At 47.2% G+C, this 19,781-nt stretch overlaps 1 protein-coding gene across 4 annotated transcripts in view; it reads left to right on the top strand.

The window, feature by feature from the left end:
• Positions 1–19,781, top strand: part of ERGIC1 (endoplasmic reticulum-golgi intermediate compartment 1) — a 101,490-nt gene that overhangs the window by 70,966 nt on the left and 10,743 nt on the right. For 2 of the 4 annotated variants that reach the window (XM_073355799.1, XM_073355800.1), the window contains 6 exons: positions 743–837; positions 1,736–1,860; positions 9,975–10,079; positions 15,554–15,614; positions 16,109–16,209; positions 19,077–19,199. In XM_073355799.1, the coding sequence (XP_073211900.1) occupies positions 743–837; positions 1,736–1,860; positions 9,975–10,079; positions 15,554–15,614; positions 16,109–16,209; positions 19,077–19,199 (610 nt within the window). The remainder of the gene's footprint in view (positions 1–742; positions 838–1,735; positions 1,861–9,974; positions 10,080–15,553; positions 15,615–16,108; positions 16,210–19,076; positions 19,200–19,781) is intronic. The other 2 variants (XM_073355802.1, XM_073355801.1) reach the window with 2 other exon arrangements.

Genomic DNA, 19,781 nt, shown 5'->3' with positions numbered 1-19,781 from the left:
GCATTCACTGTTTTGTTGACAAAAGCTGCCTTTTGTCAACAAAACTCTGTAGTGTAGACAAGGCCTCAGAGGAGTTCAGTGTGGCTCAAAAGCTTGTCTCTCTCACCAACAAATGTGGATCTAATAAACGATAGTACCTCACCCCCCCTGATTCTCTAATAATATATTTTATTGGACTAACTTCTGTTGGTGAGAGAGACAAGCTTTTGAGCCACACACAGCTCTTCTTCAGAACATCTTACATCCAACATATCCTGGGACAGACAGGGCTACAACTTTGTATATATCAGATTATAGGCTTCCTTCTTCCTAAGGGGGGTAGGAGCCCCATAATGCAGAGGGCTGATGCATTAATTAGCCGTTCACCTCTAGAAAGAGCAGTCTTATTTCATGTCACAAGTGGAAGCCCCTTTTGGGGGAAGTATATAACTTCTTTTTTTAATTTTTTTTTTTTTGGTTAGAGCAAGTGGTTGACTTGGTTTCCTACTGGAGTGAGTGAGGTGGGTAAAGTCCCTCTGTCCTGCAATTGCTATGTGCAAGTTATAGAGTCAGGTTGCTAGTGTCTATACCCATCTGATTTCATATCCTCTGGAAAGGCTTTCTTCTCACTTAATTCCTGAGATTTTTAGCATCTGTCACACAAACTAACCCTAACTTTCCCTCCCTGAGCAAATTCCCCTACTGAAGAGTAGCAGTGTGTGTGAGTTACAAAGTGAAACCATCTGTGCTCATCTCCCTGCAGAGTTAACGAGCTTTACGTAGACGACCCAGACAAAGAGAGCGGAGGTAAAATAGAAGTGAATCTGAACATCAGCTTACCGAACCTGCACTGTGAATGTAAGTGTCTCCGTTCAGGCCTAGATTTCTTGCTGTATTTCTGGAGGTGGCTACTCAAAGCTCTAAATTTACTCATTTAATGTGAAATCTGGGAGCAATCCCCACCCTGTATTTTGATGAAATGTTGTTGCCCTTTTCTCCTAGGGAAGAAATAAAAACTCTACCTTGTCCAGTGTATTGTTCTTCCCTTTCTGAGGCGTATGACTGTAGAGAGAGGCATTAGAGAGCGTCTTTTCTATAGTGTGTTGTCATCTCTATAGGGAATCAGTTGTGCCCATGTTTACATAACCCAGTGGCTCATGCTTACACAATCCAGGTGTGGGAGGGAGGTCAGATTTCTGCAGTGGCTGAGTCTCTGTAAATACCCTACTGCTTCACATTCTAAGCCAGGTTATCTTTTTCTTGCGACCCTACCTAGCAATGGAATATGACTCTGTCTTCCTTCAGTTCTGACTAGTGACCCACCTCCCTTAGTGAGATCTGACTAAATCTGGTTTCCTCTTTCATGGTCTGCTGTTTTGTGTCCAGGAGTAAGAAACCTTTTGAGTTCTAATCACAGCTGTCTGACTCAGATATCACATTTGGCCTTTGGCAAATAACCTAACTTCTCTGCCTCACTTTCTCAATCTGAAAAATGGGAATTAGGCCTACCTCCCAAGGGTGTAATGTCTAAATTAATATTCATAAAATACTCTGAAGCTGAAAAGCTCTTTGGTGATTATTCCATCACTGCTGATGAGCAGCAATGACCTTTACTTTAAGAGGTGAATTTACTTGAACGATTCTGTTGAATGCCAGGAAAAAGTTGTTTGTGCTCCACAAAGAATTGTGCACACCTTTTCCTGTTTGTAACTTTCTCCACGTTTATCTTTCCCTTTTCCCCCTCCCAACCGGGTAGTGGTTGGACTGGACATTCAGGATGAAATGGGAAGGCACGAAGTTGGTCATATTGACAACTCAATGAAAGTACCTCTCAATAATGGGGATGGCTGCAGGTTTGAGGGCCACTTCAGCATCAACAAGGTGAGTGTGAATGACTCCGGTTGTGGGTGTACGGTGGTTCGGGAGCAGCTGGCAAGCCCCATATGCAAAGTGCTCCTGAAAGCCCACATCTGAATAGCTCTGCAGGTATTGTGGTTTCAAATCAGGACATGAGCTCAGCTCTCTGATGCTGCAGTATAGCACTAGGAGGAGAGGCTGCACAGTTAGACCTATAGAAGTATTAAATAAAGCGCCCATATACCCCTGTCTAGAACAACATTCTAGGTGTCACCTCTTGAATAGCAGAAAACAGGCCTGTGTTGTGGCCAACAGCCCCTTTCATTAAAACAGGCTCTAATGTCTTAGGTTGTGTATGAGCTATTGGGGAATGCAGAATGGCTGCTGTTTGCCCTCCATAATCACAGCACCTCTAGTACATGATTCACTGCTGTGCAAAGAGCTTTGGCACATTCTGATCCAAACTCTGTCCTATTCCAAGAACTGCAGAATGATTGGAATGTTCCCCATTTGGGGATGCCAGCTTGACAGAAATGTCTTCGTGTTTAGATGGGGTGCCATGAACACCCACGTGCGTGCACCCTATGTGCTGTGTAGAAATGGATCTCTGGCATGCTCTGAGGGAATGAATATACAGGCCTAGGGAGGTTCCTCTCCGGGATGGGTGTGTCCAGAATTGGTTACTCTGGCTATGTAATGCTGCAGATGACTAAATGGGATGTGGGGATTGGAAGGGTGTGGCTCACTGACGGCTTTATTCACGCCTTGTCATGTACCACAGAGGCAGCCAAATCCTGCTTCCTTCTCCCCCTCCCAGAGCATGTTAAATCACATCTAAAAATAACCGGCAGAGCCCCTTGCTTACGCTGTGGCATGAAAATGATTTGGACTTACTTGTTCCTTGAAGCATAGTCTTTTTTGTCTCTCTCTCCCACTAAGCAGCCAGCGAGACTGATGACTGACTAGCTGCTAAGCTGGGATAGAGCTCAGTGCAGTTTCATCTTTTTGTTCTGAAAGTCTGAGAGCTCTCTGAAGTGTAGGCTAAGGAAGTGAAGTTCCTGTCTGGTACGTGTAATGTGTCTGCTTTCCGGCACAGGTCAGAGCCAGGAGGCTTGCTGTATGTTCTTCTCTCACAAAGTAGGAATAGGGTGATCTGCTTGACTCTCTTTAATTTTTGTTTTTATTATTTGGGTAATACATCACTCCTGGGGGTGGTCTTTGGCGGCAGGGGTCAAACCCAGGGGCTCTGGCTCTAAAAGCATGAACCTCTACTGCCTGAGCTAAAAGATCCCAGTCTGTTAGCAAAAAGGCTGTATGGACTTACAAACCTCTTGGGTCCAGCCACTAGAAGAGGACAAGCCATGCTGTGTAAGCATGGGTTAATTCGCATTATGATAGGGTCTAGAGGCCGCAGTCGCGGATTTAGGTCTCATTGTGCTTGACACTGTACACACACATACTGAAGGCATGGTCTTACAATCGTAGGCTCTGATCTTGCAGATAGCTAAGCCGCTCTGAACTCTGTGTATGTGATTAGTCCTGTTGACTTCAGTGGGACAGCTTGTGTGTGTAAAGTTAAGCACATGCTTAACTGTTGCTCCATTGGAGTCTAACAAGTGTATGATAGCATATGGCAAGACAACCGGTGGGTACAGTGAATGGGAGAGAATGCAGAGAGCAGCAGTGAGATGAGTCTGTGTGGTTCTAAATGTTGACTATGCTTCTTCATCCCCAGTATCATTTCCCTAGTATGCTTGTAACACACATCATGTGCACACATACAAGCATTCCCAGTGGTATCCGGGTGTTCATACAACCATTTGGATTAGACTTGCTTTGATCTAAGGCAGTGGTTCTCAAACTTTTGTATTGGTGACCCCTTTCACACAGCAAGCGACCCCCTTTATAAATTAAAAACACATTTTTAAAAAATATTGAACACTAATATAAATGCTGGAGGTGAAGCTGGGTTTGGGGATGGAGGCTGATAGCTCACGACCCCTCGTGTAATAACCTCATAATCCCTGAGGGTAACAACCCCCAGTTTCAGAACCCCGGATCTAAACTAAGCACCATGTGGTCTTCCCTTATATGCCAGTCTCCGCTGGTGCAGAGCTATCGGGATCATTAAGGTAATGGCTCCAGTGGTAATTCTCCCACTACTGTTCTACAATGCATCAGTTGTTGCTAGGTGTTGCCAACCACATCAGCACTCAAGATCTTTTTCTTCTGACACCAATCCTTTGCACTGAGCTGCCAAGGAAGATTTACCTGGCCCTTTCAGAGCAGCAGTTGCATTGACTCTGTTGAAAGGTTTCATGGTGCAGTTCTGGTAATCATGTTCTGAAGTGTCTGAATTCCAGAGTGATCCAATCAAAAACGACATGAGAGCAGCTGCTTTACATTGTCATGGCAACTGAAGCCCTTAGGTGAAATCCATGTATGCAGAATCCAGAGTAGCAGCCGTGTTAGTCTGTATTCGCAAAAAGAAAAAGGAGTACTAGTGGCACCTTAGAGACTAACCAATTTATTTGAGCATGAGCTTTCGTGAGCTACAGTGAACTGTAGCTTTTTATGTATGCAGAAGTTACTGTTCTTCTTTGAGTACTTGTTCATGTCCATTCCATATTAGGTGTGTGTGCTCACATGTGCCAGAAGTTTTTCCCCCCTAGCAGTATCCGTAGGGGACCGGCTCTGATGCCCTCTGGAGTGGCGCCTGCATGGCGTGGTATAAGGGGCACCGCCAGCTCCCCCCACCCTCAGTTCCTTCTTGCCATCAGTGATGGTGCTGGAACTTCTGCTGCTTTGGCTAGCTTTTGCTTAATTCAGTTTTCAGAGTGTTCAGTGTGTCTCACAAACGTTTCTTTGTAAAATAGTTTAGTATTTACACTTAGTATAGTTCTAGTTAGTTGGTCCCAGATGGGACTCAGCCTAGAGACAGGGCATGCCCCGATCCCGAGGCTTTAAACCATGTGATCGTTGTAAGCGGCCCATGCCAATCAGCAGCCCGCCCTTTAGCTGTTTAAGATGTCTCAGAGAAGGACACATAAGCGACAAGTGTCGCATCTCTAAGTCGTTCAAACCCAGAATTAAAAATGATACCGACATCTATCTTAGGGCACTCCTGATGGACTTGGCACTGACCCTGACACCGGAGCAGAGATCCGACTCAGCCCTGAGCACTGCAGCATCAGTATGGAGTGCCCCGCTGGTGCCGTCTACGAGCTGGCACCGATCTCCTTCCCTGGCCAAGAAGCCCGCGCGGGGAAGATCTCCCACTTCCCAGGAGGGAGAGAAGAGGGCCGGCGGAGAGCCAAGATCTGTGTTGGGCGACTTGACACCTCCATCAGGGAGTCGGGCCCCAGCTCATGTTGAGCGGTCGAGCCCCTCCCGTACTATGCCTGCCACACCAGATGGTGATGAGGGCCTCTATCAGCTCTAAGTCTTGTTGAGGCCCTGCAGGCAACGCAAGAGATCCTGACGCTTCTGGTGCCGCCCACACCGGCTCTGGTGGTACCAAACCCTTGGGACCGTTCCGACTTTCCCTGCCTCAGCAGCGCCGCTCCCCATTGCGGATGACATCCCACCAGCGCTCGCCCGCATGGAGCTGTCATGCCTCGGACTTCCGGAGACCGGCTCAGAGAAGCCCTCGTCTGTCTCCAGACCCTGGGCACCAACAGCAGGATTCGAGGTGCAGCTTGCTGGTAACCTGGTGCAGACCTGCCATGGCACGCGCCCCCCGGCATGAGCATTGAGACCAACCCATTGGGTCTCCAATGTTGCGGCACCGGTCCTGCGACCGATCGGTGGAATGGGGTCACCGGTCACCCACCCGACAGCACCTGTTGCCAAGATGTGAATCCCCTCAATCGGGGAGATTCTATCGACGACTGGCCTGCTCTTACTCCTGGTCCCACTCTAGATCCTGGTACAGCTCAAGCAGTGTGAGGCGTAGATCCGCTGAACGCCGAAGATCCCCAGGGTCCCATGGGAGGAACTCGTCCCAACCAGACAGGTCAGTGCCGAGGCACAGCAGCGGGCACCAAGGTGAGGAGTGCCGTCGGGCCAGCTGATTATGGTCATTCTGCAGCATCCGTTCCGCTTTCAACTCCAGTGCTGATCAGGAGTCCCTGGTAGCAGGACAGGCCCCTGCACCAGTGGTACTATCGACCTCAAAAGTACTGCAACTGACCCGTAGCCTCTGGGCCAATGGCCAGCAGCGTGGTACCCCTGGAATCCATGGGGGTTCACTCAGCCTTCCCAGGCTGCCTGATTGGTGGCAGGGGCCTCAGATAGGCCATCAGCCGCGGCATCCCATCCTCCTCTGGAGGTGGAGGCCCCGCAGGGGAAGCCCCCTCCTCCCCCACCAAGTCCCCTGAGGAACTAGGGGAGCAGCCAGTTGGACCACCGGGGGATGTGGTGGATCCCTTGGCCCTGGCTTCGTCCTCATCATCGCCAGACGAAGCGATTACGGGTGCCCCTCACCCAGTTCCACAAGATGACACCAGAGCTCATCAGGAGCTTTTGAAGAGGGTTGCCTGTAACCAGGGGCTCCAGGAAGAGGAACTTGAGGAGCCTTAGGACTCACTGTTCAATGTCCTTTGCTCCACGTCACCTGCTAGAGTGGCTTTACCCCTACATGGGAGGGTATTGAAAATAATTAATGCCCTAGGGCAAAGCCCCACCTCCTTCCACCCATCTCAAAAAGGGCTGAGTGCAAATATTTTGTGCCAACTAAAGGCCATGAGTATCTCTATACTCACCCAGCCCCAAACTCCCTCATAGTTGAGGCCATTAATCAGAGTGAGAGCCAGAGTCAACCCGGGGCTACGCCCAAGAATAAAGACTTGAAGAGACTGTTTGTTTGGGTGAAAAATGTATTAGTCTTCCAGCCTTAGGTGGAGAGTGGCCAACCACCAAGCCCTCCTTGGCTGCTACGACTACAATATGTGGCAGTCTGTGGCAAAACTCGAGGTCTCGCTGCCCAAAGGGTCCAGGAAGGCATTCCGGGCAATCCTCGAAGACTGCACTGCTGCAGTGAGAGCGGCCTTCCAAATAGCCTCGGACACAGCAGACTCTGTGGCTCGTACCGTGGCCTTGGCCATCTCCATGCAAAGGGCATCCTGGCTGCTCCTCTCGGTCTGTCAACAGAGGGTCTTTCAACGGAGGCTCGGCAATTGATGCAGGACTTCCCCTTTGATGGCCAGGTCCTGTTTGCAGAACAGACAGATGGTAAAGTGCATGGCCTTAAGGACTCCCACATTACCCTGAAAACTTTGGGGCTGTACGTTCCAGGTCCAGCCCATAAGTGGTTCAAACTGCAGCAATTTCAGACCCAAGGGAGACAAACCCACAAGGAGTTCCCCCCATAAGAAGAGTAGGGGCTACAAGCGCCACCCAAGCCACCCACCTCCTCCCTCTGCCCAGTCGGGCTCAATCTGCAATAAGCAGGGGGGCAAGCTATAGTTTTGAGGGTGAACTTGAGGGCAACCTACCAGACTTCACCCCAGATCCGTCTGTTCCGTTGTTATCCAACTGCCTTTATTTTTTCCTCCCCGCATGGATGCCTATAACTTCAGACTGCTGCGTCCTCAATACTGTGGCGGAGGGTTATACCCTACAGTTTATTTCCCACCCCACTTCCCCGTCCCTCTTCAGGGCTCCTTCTCATGAGAGTCTTGTTGCATAAGAGGTAAAGGGGTTGCTACAACTGGGTGCAGTAAAAGAAGTTCCTCTCGTGTACAGGAGCAAGGGGGTTCTATTCCCAGTACTAGTTAATCCCAAGGGCCATCTATGGCCCATCCTGGACCTGAGGGACCTCAACAAGTATCTAAAGAAGCTAAAGTTCCACATGGTCTCCTTGGCTTCTATTATCCCCTCCCCTGGATCCAGGAGACTGGTATGCCGCCCTCAACTTGAAGGACTCATGCTTCCACATAGCGATCTTTCAAGGTCACAGATGCTTCCTCCAGTTTATGGTGGGGCCCCACCACTACCAGTTTGCGGTCCTCCCGTTCAGCCTGGAGACAGCACCCAGAGTGTTTACCAAGTGCGTGCTCGTGGTGGCGGCTTACCTCAGGCGTCGGGGTATCCAGATCTACCCGTACCTCAATGACTGGCTAGTCAAGAGCAACTCCAGGTCTCAGGTCGAAGAGGATGTCATGGTGCTGCAAGCCACGTGCCGCTCCCTGGGCCTATTGGTGAACCACAAAAAATCTATGTTAGTTCTGGTGGAAAGGATAGAGTTAATTGAAGCGGTGCTCGACTCGACCGTGCCAGAGCATTCCTGACGCTAGAAAGGTTCCAGACGTTGATGGACCCCATCACAGAGTTCTCCACATTCCCTCTGATTATGGCCAGGGTTTGCTTGTGCCTGCTGGGTCACATGGCACTGTGCAGATGGTGTTTTCTTATGACAGGACGGTCAGATTCTTGAGAGGCCTCGAGAGACTCTTCCCACAGGTACGGACTCCTGTCCCACAGTGGGATCTTAACTTGGTCCTCTCTAGGCTCGCCAGCTCACCCTTTGAGCCACTGGGTCCTGCTCCCTTTCCCACCTGTCACGGAAGGCTGCGTTCCTGGTGGCGGTGACATCGGCAGGACGGGTCTCTGAAATTAAAGCCTTGATCTCAGGACCTCCATACGCTGTCTTCTACAATGATAAGGTTCAGTTGCGGTCCCACCCGGCCTTCCTGTCGAAGGTGGTATCCACCTTCCATATGAACCAGGACCTCTTCCTCCTGGTGTTCTGACCCAAACCACACAAGACAAGTGAGGAGAGGCATCTTCATGTGCTGGACGTCCGAAGGGCCTTGGCTTTCTATTTAGAATGCACTAAGCCTTTCCTAAAATCGACTCAAATCTTCATTGCTACAGTGGATAGGATGAAGGGTCACCCGGTGTCCTTGCAGAAGATTTCCAATTGGATCACTTCATGCATAAGGACCTGTTATGGCCTGGCAGGGGTTCTGCCACCGCCGATTGTCACAGCCCACTTGATGAGAGCGCAGGCCGCTTTGACGGCCTTCCTGGTACACATCCCTATCCAGGACATCTGTAAAGCTGCAACGTGGTCTTCTGTCCATACATTCATGACTCATTATGCCATCACTCAGCAGGCCAGGGACGACACTTGGTTCCGTAGAGTGGTGTTGCAATCTACATGTCCGTGAACTCCTACTCGCCTCCAGAGGTACTGCTTTGGAGTCGCTAATATGGAATGGACATGAGCAAGCACTCGAAGAAGAAAAGACAGTTACCTTTTCTGTAACTGGTGTTTTTTGAGATGTGTTGGTCATGTCTATTCCACAACCCGCCCTCCTTCCCCACTATTGGAGTTTCCGGCAAGAAGGAACTGAGGGTCGTGGGAGCTGGTGGCGCCCCTTATACTGTGCCATACGGGTGCCACTCCAGAGGGCGCCAGAGGCACTCCCCTACGGATACTGCTAAGGGAAAATCTTCCAGCACCGGTGCATGTGGTGAGCACACACACCTAATATGAAATGGACATGAGCAACACATCTTGAAGAACACCGGTTACAGAAAAGGTAACTCTCTTTTTCCCTAAGTTAACAAAACCTGTTCTTGAGGTGGCCACTGTCAGGGCTGGAAGCTGAAAATCTGACCAGTTTGTATGTACGTGAAGCCTCTAACTCTTTTTATATATATAAGACTGGTACCCAGGACTTTTCTACGCAGCTAAACAATAATGGGTCCATGTATAAGTGTGAGTGTGGGAGAAAAATTTTAGACAATTATTTTTCACCTGCGGCAATCGTGGATCTTCATTTTGATGGGCGAAAGGGAAGGTATGCCTTAGGTCTTGGGACCTGGAAATGCTGGGGTATGATTTGTTGAAAATAAGTGTATGCAATGTGTTTATACGGCCACTTGGGTCTTGTATTTTGGGATGTAAGCCGATCTCCCCTCTATGTGCAGCATTACCTCACTGGCCAGGTGCGTTATGGGCTTTCAAACTTTCTCTGAAACTTCAAGTAGTGGCCGTTCCTAGAGTAGACGGGTCTATGATCTTATCCTTGTGGTCCTATTTTGTGGTGCGATACCTAATAATGCCTAAGGAAATAAAATATAGTCATGTGTTTCCTTTTTTTTTTTTTTTAATGATTGGCTGACTGCAGGTTCCAGGTAACTTTCATGTGTCAACACACAGTGCCACTGCACAGCCTCAGAATCCTGACATGACGCACATCATCCACAAACTCTCATTTGGGGATAAGTTACAGGTGAGTCCTCCATCCGGGCCATCTTGCTGCCTACAGGGGCAGAGGAACCAGTCTTATTTTTACTACATTTTGGAGCATTTTACAGAAGGGCTGTGTGTGGTGGGGAAGGGCAGGGAGGAGCTGTATTCTCATTCACAATAGAGAACTTAAAACTTTTGTGGCTGTGTTTCATCTATAGATCTCACAGTGCTTTTGAAAAGATGGATAGGTAGCCCTATCCTTGCTGCACAGATGGTGATGGGAAATGGAGGCATAAAAAGGTTGTGATGTCACTGGCATCACTAGGAATAGAATTTAGGAATCCTGAGTCCAGATTCCCCGCTACAGCACTTGGCAAGTTGCTTTGAATATTCATTTTGCACATGTAGCTTCAGTTAGCGGCTTTGTGGAGGCTAGGCATGTACATCAAGGGACTACAATACCATAGGTGTGGTAGTTGAGAGCATATGCTACTGCAAAAAATTCTAGCCCCATTGCCCTTCCTTTCACTATACTTCTAAGGGAGATCAAAGATTAGAAAGTGAGACATCTAGCAACTTCCCCCTTCTCATAGGACAAATTGAGTGGTTGCTCAAAGCTGCCAGCCTACAGCTGGGGAGAAGGTGAATGTGTGCATTTGCCCTATGGCTAGCGTTTCACCTGGTGTGCTATATGTTATTGCATAATTCCTGACTTCTTAATGGAGACAACTCACACCTTTGTAATTTGCTTCCAGAAAGCTGACTTCATAGGGATACAAAGGTGCATGCACAAACCTATTCCATGACTTACCCCCCAGTATGGCTTAAACAGAGCCTCTTTGTAATCCTGGTTCCTCAACACAGACATTTCATTATGCTGCTCCCTGTTCCACACATGCCTGCGTACTCCAAAATCTTTGTAATGCTAATGAGTCTAAAGCATTGCTTTGTCGTCCTCTATTTCATTCTGCTCCTGCTTCCTTTAGGACATGTCTTGTGTTGGAGCACTGAAATATTAGCATATTGATTAGGAGGTTTAATGTGTAAAGCACTTTGAAAAGTATGAAAAATAAATCTTAACTTTAGTAGACATGGTGGTCCGCTATAAGAGGAAGTGCAAATAGGGGCTACTGCTGACTGCATGGGAAACATGTCCTATGTGGGAATGTTCCCACCACTGCATCCTGCAGTCTTCGGAGAGTGTTAGCATGAATGTGGTGAGAAGGCTGGACAATTGGAGGGCTTTGGGCATGGAGGGGGACAGGCAGAAGATGTCTGATTGCAGACATAGTGTCCCCCAGCATAGAATTATTTAGTACATCATATAGTCTGCCACTCTCCCAGATGTAGCTGGCTATTGGTGTGTGCCATTACAGGTTGATTCAGAAATCTCATGCCTCTAAATAACACATGCTGTTGAGTCACCTCCGTCTCTTCATGCATGTGTGTGCACATGCTGCTGGCACAGTAAGCAAAACCCATGAGCTAAAGGGTATGTGACATGGGAGGAGATGTTCATTACTCTGCTTCTAGCAAGTCTGAGCAAGCACTAGTGAGAGCCACTGAGGGCGTGTCTACGCTGCAGGCGGAGTGTGCTTCCTAGAGCAGGCACATAGATGCACTAGTTCTGCTTGAGCTAGCATGCTAAAAATAGCAGTGTAGCCACAGTAGCATGAACGGCAGCTCAGGCTAGCCAACCATGCACAAGCTCACCTCACCTCCTGGGTATGTACTTGGGTGGCTAGCCTGAGCCACCACCACAGCCACCCTGTTTTTTTAGCATCCTAGCTGAAGCAGAGCTAGTGGGTCTGCACTGGGGGAAGCATACTCCAGCTGCAGCAAAAGACGTATCCTGAGTGATTTCGTGAGGTGGGGGGTGTGGATCATTTTCATGTGATCTGGATATGAGTGAGCTTTCTTCAGTGTTTATCTTAGGGTATCTGCTGATTTAATAGTGGGTTGAAGGGCTTGCCTGATTCCCTTGTTCCTTATTGTGTCGTGGCCTGAAATGTGAGTTTTTCATAAACTCCAACTGCAAAAACCTCCCAGATTATCCCTCAAGGGATCTCCCCACCTCCATTTGCTGACAGACTAGGAGAATATTTATCCCCTCTCTCCAATAGTGAAAAGCCCACTGGAGTCTCAGAGGTTGTGCTACTTTAGGCTTCATTAACCTTTTCTACATTTCATCTCAGTACTGCCTGAATTTGAAGTGCAGAGCTCAAAATGGGTCAGGGGTGTTCTCTCCAGTACTCTGACAGCGTGCTCTAGTGCATGGGACTGGTGTTCAGTAGATCAGGGTCTAGTCACTTACCTGTATCGTACAGATGTTTTGTGACCTTGGGTAAATCATTTAACAACTCGGTGCTTCGGTTTCCCTGTCTGCAAAATGGGGCTATCTCCTGCCATCCATGACCAGATTGGAAGGTGGCTGGGAAATGGTGGCGGTACTCCTCCAAGCTGTGCCCACAAAATAAGCTCTGTTCATGTGAGTCACCAAAATCAGATGCCGCTCACTGTAAATGTTGCTGATGATCAAATTATGATTGCGCGGAGCCTTGGGCTTAGCTCCTGTCCAATTTGGGATGTGTGTCGTGGGGGTGGAATCTTCCAGGCACCCCTCTACTTGTGGCACAAAAATGAGACATTGCTCTCAGTAAACTACTGGTCTGGGATCCTCGCTCTCCTTGTTTACACAGAAGAATGAAATAATTTAAAGGGCAGGTTTTTTTGTGTTGTAACTATGCGTTCTTGAACTCTAGCCTCCCAGGACATTATACCTACAGCTTGTGGGTTTTTGACACTGGAAGAACTTGGAATGTTTTCCAGACACTGGACATTTGCCCCCAAAGTCTGTTGTTTGTGCCTTGACTGTATGCTGTTGTGTATGGCCTCCTAGGCCTTGTCTGTACTAGGCAAACTTACAAAAAGTATCCCACCAGTTTTAGCGCTGTTTCAGCTGAACTGTCATCAAAACAGGTGACCACCAGAGTTCAGACAAGGATCCAGCAACCCATTTTTACCAATATTTTAGCTAAACTTTCTGAAAAGCAAGTCTAATTGAAATAGTGGTTTAAGACTGGTCTGGCTGCTGGAACCTTGTCTAAACTATGTTTCCGATTGGTTTTAATAGTGGCTCAAGCTGAATTGGAGGAAAACGTTTTGTAAATTTCCCTAGTGTAGACCAGGCCAAAGTACCAAGTGGAGCAGAAGCAAGTGACGTGCTACCCACTAAGATGAAGGAAATTGGGGGAACTTTTATATGTATCATGTGTCTTAGAACTATTATTGAGTGACACATCTTCCCCTGGCCTTACCCTGGTAGTTTAAACTTAACTCTGATGTCTTGTGTGTGAACCTTAGGAAGGGTTGGATGGTTCATGGAGTTATATAATGCACAGACAGTCCTCTGAAATAGATGTTTACCTGAGCTCATCCCTTCTGAACTAGTTTTGAATTACCACAGCTGCCTGTAAATATGCTGAGCTAAGCCAGCAGTCCATACACACATCCATGCATCTATGCCTGCTAAACACCAGCTGCCTTGCTTTTCCACCTCTTCAAGGTATTATGACATTGAAAACCACCAGGCATTCTGCTGGCATGTTGCAGTGGTTGGTCGCTTGTAGTGCAGCCAGCATCTCGTGTAAATCAAGCATGTATGCTTCCTCACTGACATATGCTCCCTCCTTTAGATTATGTAGAGGTCACAGTTATTAGGCAGACTCCTATCCTGAGCTGCCCCCAAAGTATCCCCTAATACGAGGACACTTCTGCTTGACCATTAATTCCTTTGTGTAGTCACTTCAGAGTGTGGCTCCTTTTGGAGAGGGAAAGTATTCAGAGTTGTCTTCAAAAAGTACCTGATTCTGCCAGGATTAACTGTTCAGCTATTAATGTGCTCTACCCTCTGATCTGAAGCTTGAGGCTTCATGTTTCCTGCCAGGACTTCTACTGGATGTTGATGCTGAAGGAGTGGTTGGAAGAGCTGCTGTGTCATAACAGGTGCCATCTTTCAGATGAGACCTTAAAGTGATGGCCTTTCTGCCTGTCTCAAAGGGCTTTCCTAGTAGAAGTTTGACTCCTATCGCATGTATCAAGAAGAGCTGAGGTTAACCCTGTTACCAAGTCAAACATTCCCCCTCTCTAGATGTCCAAGGATGTGTGAGCTATAGCACAGAATGCTGTCTGCCTGCCTAGTTACTACACTGCTACTCTCCAACTCGACACTGTGCAAGCCTTTTGAGATACCAGCAGTCTCAAAGACATTATAGAAAACCCATTTGTGCTTCCAGTTATGTTTGTCACCTGCGTGTTACCTGTTCCATCAGTTCAGTTTAATGAGAAACAAGGAATTTGTCTTGCTAGAATTTTCTTTCCTAGGATATTGATAAGGGACCTTGTTAGCTTGTTTCTTTCCCAAACCATCTTGCTGTGGAATACTGATCAGGGGAACATGCCGTAGGATCAGGTGGATGTGTCCTATGCAGTCAAGTGCTTACAGCTGTTGGCAGGATGGTGGGCAATGCAAATTGGTGCAGTGACTTGTTAATGCAGTGAAAGCTAGAAGGACACAACTCTTCCTCCAAACAAAACTGCTTATCTGTTGTCTGTCAGTAATTTCCCGGCTAGTGGATATCTCTTCTCCTTCTGTATATCTTAATGTGGCATGTGTTACCACTGCAACCCTCTGACTACAGTTTCAGGACCTCTGTATAGCTTTCACCATTCCAGAAGTTTCCCAAATCAGTCATTCTATTAGTGGATGTTGGTCCTTATTGTTTTCAACTAATTCCATTAGCCTGTACCTTAGAGGAGTGGGGAGTAATGGGGGAATCCAATTGATCTGTGGTGAGGGGTTGGGAGTGCCTAACGCTTGCATGCCTGGAACCAGCTGCTAAGGAATGGATCACCTAGCTGGCATGTCGCCTTACACTATTCTTGAAAGAGGGTGTGTTTGTTCTAGGAATGCGTCTGAGTGAAAGCTATAGAAAGCTCCAGGTTCTGCCCTGAATTTGAATCTTTAAAGTGTGACTCCCAGCAGGCTATAGTCTCTACGTTTTATTTGCATGTGATAGAATGATGAGAGCTTGCTAGTGCAAGCTTTTATTCTCCAGCTGGGAGATTGATCCTAATTATGGGTTGTTGACACTACCCACCAACGCAGACTGGTGTGTGATGATGTCATCGTTTGCCATGGCGACTCACCTCAAAGCTTCAGACTGACTTGTGTTTCCCCACCAGTCGCTTCCAATTTGGGAGTGCTCCCTTGGCTGAAGCAATTTAGAGTGGACATTAATGTTAGATCTTTGGAGATTGATCTTACAACCTCACCAATTGGAGCCAATCCTTGTGGTAATGGTCACTGAAAATAATTTGTGCCTTTTTCTCATTGGGTTGAGGCTTTGCATTCGGGAAGACTGAGTCAAACTGGAGCCTTCAAAGGTGGGGAAGCAAAAGCCAAAAGCACTAAGTATATAATATAACCACTGTATGTGTTTTCTCGCTCTCCAGGTCCAGAACATTCATGGAGCATTCAATGCCCTAGGGGGAGCAGACAAACTCAGCTCAAACCGTATGTATTGTCAGTGCTTTCAGGGCTTAGCCAGCCCACCGATGGTGGGCAAAGGCAAAATAAAAACCAGGATATTAATGCAACACTGATTAGGAGGCCAGAAAAGCAATCAAAACAATCCCTGCATCAGTGAATGGGATTTCCATTCCCACCCCTGACCCTAGGGAAGGCCTAATACACAGCGTCCTTTGCTACCTCCCCTCTTGCACCCTGGATTTTGTAGTAGGTGGCATTCTCTGCAGCTTGATTATGATCATCTGCTACAAGAGGGACTAGCTGGGTATGACATGGATTGTCGCAAGTCTGAGCAGGGGGCTTATGGTATTTGCATCTGTATACTGCTCTTCTAACCCCCACCCACTTGCTACTGCTACCACCATTACCACCAAAATCACCCCTATCCTTTACTAATAGCTGTCATGAGCTCCCACCCTCCTCTGGGAGGCATGAGCTTTTTCACTGGCTAATCTATCCTTTCCCTTTCTGCCTCATAGCCCTTGCATCTCATGATTATATATTGAAGATAGTCCCCACCGTGTATGAAGATATAAGCGGCAAACAGCGGTACTCATACCAGTATACTGTAGCAAACAAGGTAAGGCTGGAGGTGACTGTTACATAGGCTGGCCATTGGGGAAGAAAAACCCAATGAGTTCATAGGAAGCTCTTTACTTACAAAGCTCAATCCATGCTATTGGTATTGCGCTCTGTTTATAAAGCATTTGTGTTTGGTAGGCATACAGTAACCTCTGCTGGAAGAGTGGGGAACTGAATTGCTTTAGAACAAGGACTCTTGCAGTCACCTCTTCTATACTTAGCACCTGCTACATTATAGTAGCATGAGAATTTTTCTCAGCGTCTGGTGCTAATTATTCTTTCTCTGGAGAGTTGTTGCCTTGCAGTTCACACTCTCCTATGTGAGCTTAACTCAAGTCCATATATATTGTACCTAAAACCTTCATTGCCTGAAGTAATTCTAGATCAGGGATTGGCAACCTTTTGGCATGAGACCCTCCAGGGTAAGCCCCCTGGTGGGTCGGGCCAGTTTGTTTACCTGCCGCGTCCACAGGTTCGGCCGATTGCAGCTCCCATTGGCCTGGAAGGGCAAACAGTGGCCAGTGGGAGTTTCAGAGAGATTTATTGCCTGGTACTCTCCTTCTTTTTACAGTGTGGGAACCTGGCAGGCCATTCCTATGACTGAATTGATGGGGGGCTAATTATTTTCCCTTTAAAGAGCCTTTAGACTCTGAAAAATTAACTATTATTTTAACACATAGCGCAAACATAATGCATTGTTTATGGGAGTACTGCCCTTTGCTAGTCACTCGAAGGTGGGCAGGGTTCTTGCTCTTCATGTCTGTGGATGTTTTTGCAGGACATCTCTTGATTGCATTGGCCCAGTGGAGCATCGAGTGGCTCTTACTTCCCTTCAGACCATTTGCATGCAAATTTATTGTGTCCATGCTACTTGAGGGTTCTGAGGCTGCCATTCTGCTAAAATATCCACTCATTTATTTTGCTCTCATGAGCTGTGCCAAGACTAGTGATAGTCTCCTGTGCTTTCTGCTTGTGCTGTACAGAGTGTCCTGACAGTTTGGATGGCTTTCTCTCCCTGGATAGAATGTATTCTTTCTGTTTAATGTTACAACCACTCTTCAGATAAGACTCTCTTGCAATACAAGTTCTGAAATTAATTAGGAAAACATACATCCTGAGCTGCTGATCTCGATACTTCTGTGAGCAGGATTGCAGTTGGGGCCCTCAGCCAAGACTGTATCATCAGGACTGTGTTGCTGAGGGCAGAGGTAAGGAAGGAAAAAATGAGGTCAGTTCTGTCAAAACTGTTCTCTTCATAACCAGAGTTCAGGCAAATGGAGCTGCGTCTGCATTTTCTGTACATTTTAAAAAGGTCTCTGATTACTGCCTCTGCTCTAGACTCCCATGCTGATAAGAGGGAAGCAGGAATTGGAAGGAAGTCTTTGGAATAGTCTGGTATAGATGCCCTAGCCATGAGGTGGTTCTCTACCATGATGGAGATGTGTGCAGAGTGTCTGTTTCCTCTCCTACGTTATCTCCTAGATCTTCTGTTTCCTCTCCACCCAAAGCCACCACTACAGTTCTGGCATCAACCAGTTAGCTCTGCAAGGAGCCCTTAAAATATGCTGGTCTGGGTCCCCTCCTGTTCTGTCCACTGAAGCTCAGTCCACCTCCTCTGGAAGAGACTTCAAAAGGAAGGAAAAATCCCTGTGGGGTTGATGGAGCATGATGGTGCTGCTTCAGTTGGTTCCCTCTCCCTTTCCTGAGAAGAGATCATCCTGTTCGTGTTATACCTGTGGACATGTCTTTGTTAGTCCTTCATCCACCTCTCTAGGGTTGTTGTTGTCCCTATCTCCTGAAGAGTTGGGTCTAACAGTCAAAAGTGGCACACGTGTCACAGGAAGGGGTGTCTGCTGGGATAAGGGCCAGAATGTGAGGGCATGCTCAGGTATTTCTCAAAGATTTGCTGTATCTCAAAGAGAACTCTCCTCCTCGACTTGTTCGTCTGCTCATATCAGTGGCTGGTATTTATCTTTGTGTTGAGGGCACAGTTAAAATATTATACAGCAAATCATCTAAATGTTTTCTTGGTGAGACCTGATAGAACTAAGATGTATTTTCAAAGCAGGTTTTAGAAATCCCTTTTGCAGTGCTGGTTTCTCCATAATGGTGGATGATCTGTCTTTTGCTGGAGAGCTGCCCTTTGGCTGATACTTCACATGTACCTGCTATATAGGAAGTGGATTAAAGGGCCCTGTCCACAGTGAAGCTAAGAGTGTCTCTGCTCAACAGATTTAAAAAGGTGTTTGCAAACTCTCTGCTACATTAGGTCCCCTCCTTGCCTAGAGCAAGTTTCTTAACATGGTTTAAACACGGCTCTGTCCCATTTGCACTGGGCAGGCAAAAATCTGTTTGTATCTCAATGTGCTTGGGGCCTCAGATACAGGGAAAGCTTTGTTGTTCTGAATGCATGGGGCAGGCCGACAAGCTGGTGTAAATTAAATTCCCTTTGTATTGCTTAACTTACCAGTGGGTTAGCTGCAGTTTAATTGTAATAGTGCTAGAACTCTATCTAAAACCACTTGGAAAATCCATGTATCCACTTGGGACTGATCCAAAACTGTCTTTTTTTTTTTTCTTTCATTGACTTCAGTGGGCTTTGGATTAGGGTCATACTGAGTGGCATTTTTTGTTCTCTGCCACATCACCGTGCTGTCAGTATTGTTGAGTATAGTCATTCAGAAATGAACAAGTTACTCTTCTTAGTGTAATCGTTATGGGTAATTATTATCTCCTGATAGAATGTTGCAATTTTCCTGGGTAGGAATGAGGAGCAGCCCAGTGGAGTCAGTTCTGAGATCAACTTCTTTGAAATAAAATTGCTCACGCTTTCTGCCTTCCTCTCTCCCCACTCTCTTTTTCCAGGAGTATGTTGCCTACAGTCACACGGGCCGCATTATCCCCGCTATCTGGTTTCGCTATGATCTGAGCCCCATCACAGTGAAATATACAGAGAGGCGGCAACCTTTGTACAGGTTTATCACATCGGTGAGTTACTTTAAGCCTGTGACTCTTCCTTCTTGCCCTCTCCTGCTCTTCCCCTGCCCTCCTTGCCAATCTGGGAACTGAGTTCCTGCTTCAGAGCACTATGACAGGAGCTGAGAGTAAAGCTGAGCTCTTCCTTAGCCAGCTTACACGTATCGAAACTGGAAGGAAAAGTGGAGCATCCGATAAGAGAGGATCAAGCTTTGATGGTTTGATTTAACCGCTTTGGCACAAAAGAATGACAAATATCCTGCACCAGCGGTACCCATGCTCTTTTTGCCCATTGCATTAGGAGGGAAGGGAGGCACGTTGGCAATATGCCAGGAACATGGGGACAAAACCTAACTGACACACAATAAGAGCAGATTGCAGCAGACCCCCTCTCTAATAATGGGACCTAGCTTGTACAGACTAAAGGACCCATCGTGCTATGTACCTGGGCTACTCAGAAAAATGTGTAGCATTACATGCTGGGACATGTAAGCTTCATGTGTTTATGATAAACTGACTGAAATAACCTGACTTTGGTGGTGCCCAAGACCTGTAGTTTGGAACTGGGGTTTGAATATTTGAATTGTAAACATA

Source organism: Lepidochelys kempii, chromosome 8 (assembly GCF_965140265.1).
Source record: "Lepidochelys kempii isolate rLepKem1 chromosome 8, rLepKem1.hap2, whole genome shotgun sequence".
NCBI classification, from domain to species: domain Eukaryota; kingdom Metazoa; phylum Chordata; order Testudines; family Cheloniidae; genus Lepidochelys; species Lepidochelys kempii.
Note: the sequence above shows the minus strand (reverse complement) of the source record. Positions and strands in the feature narration are given on the sequence as shown.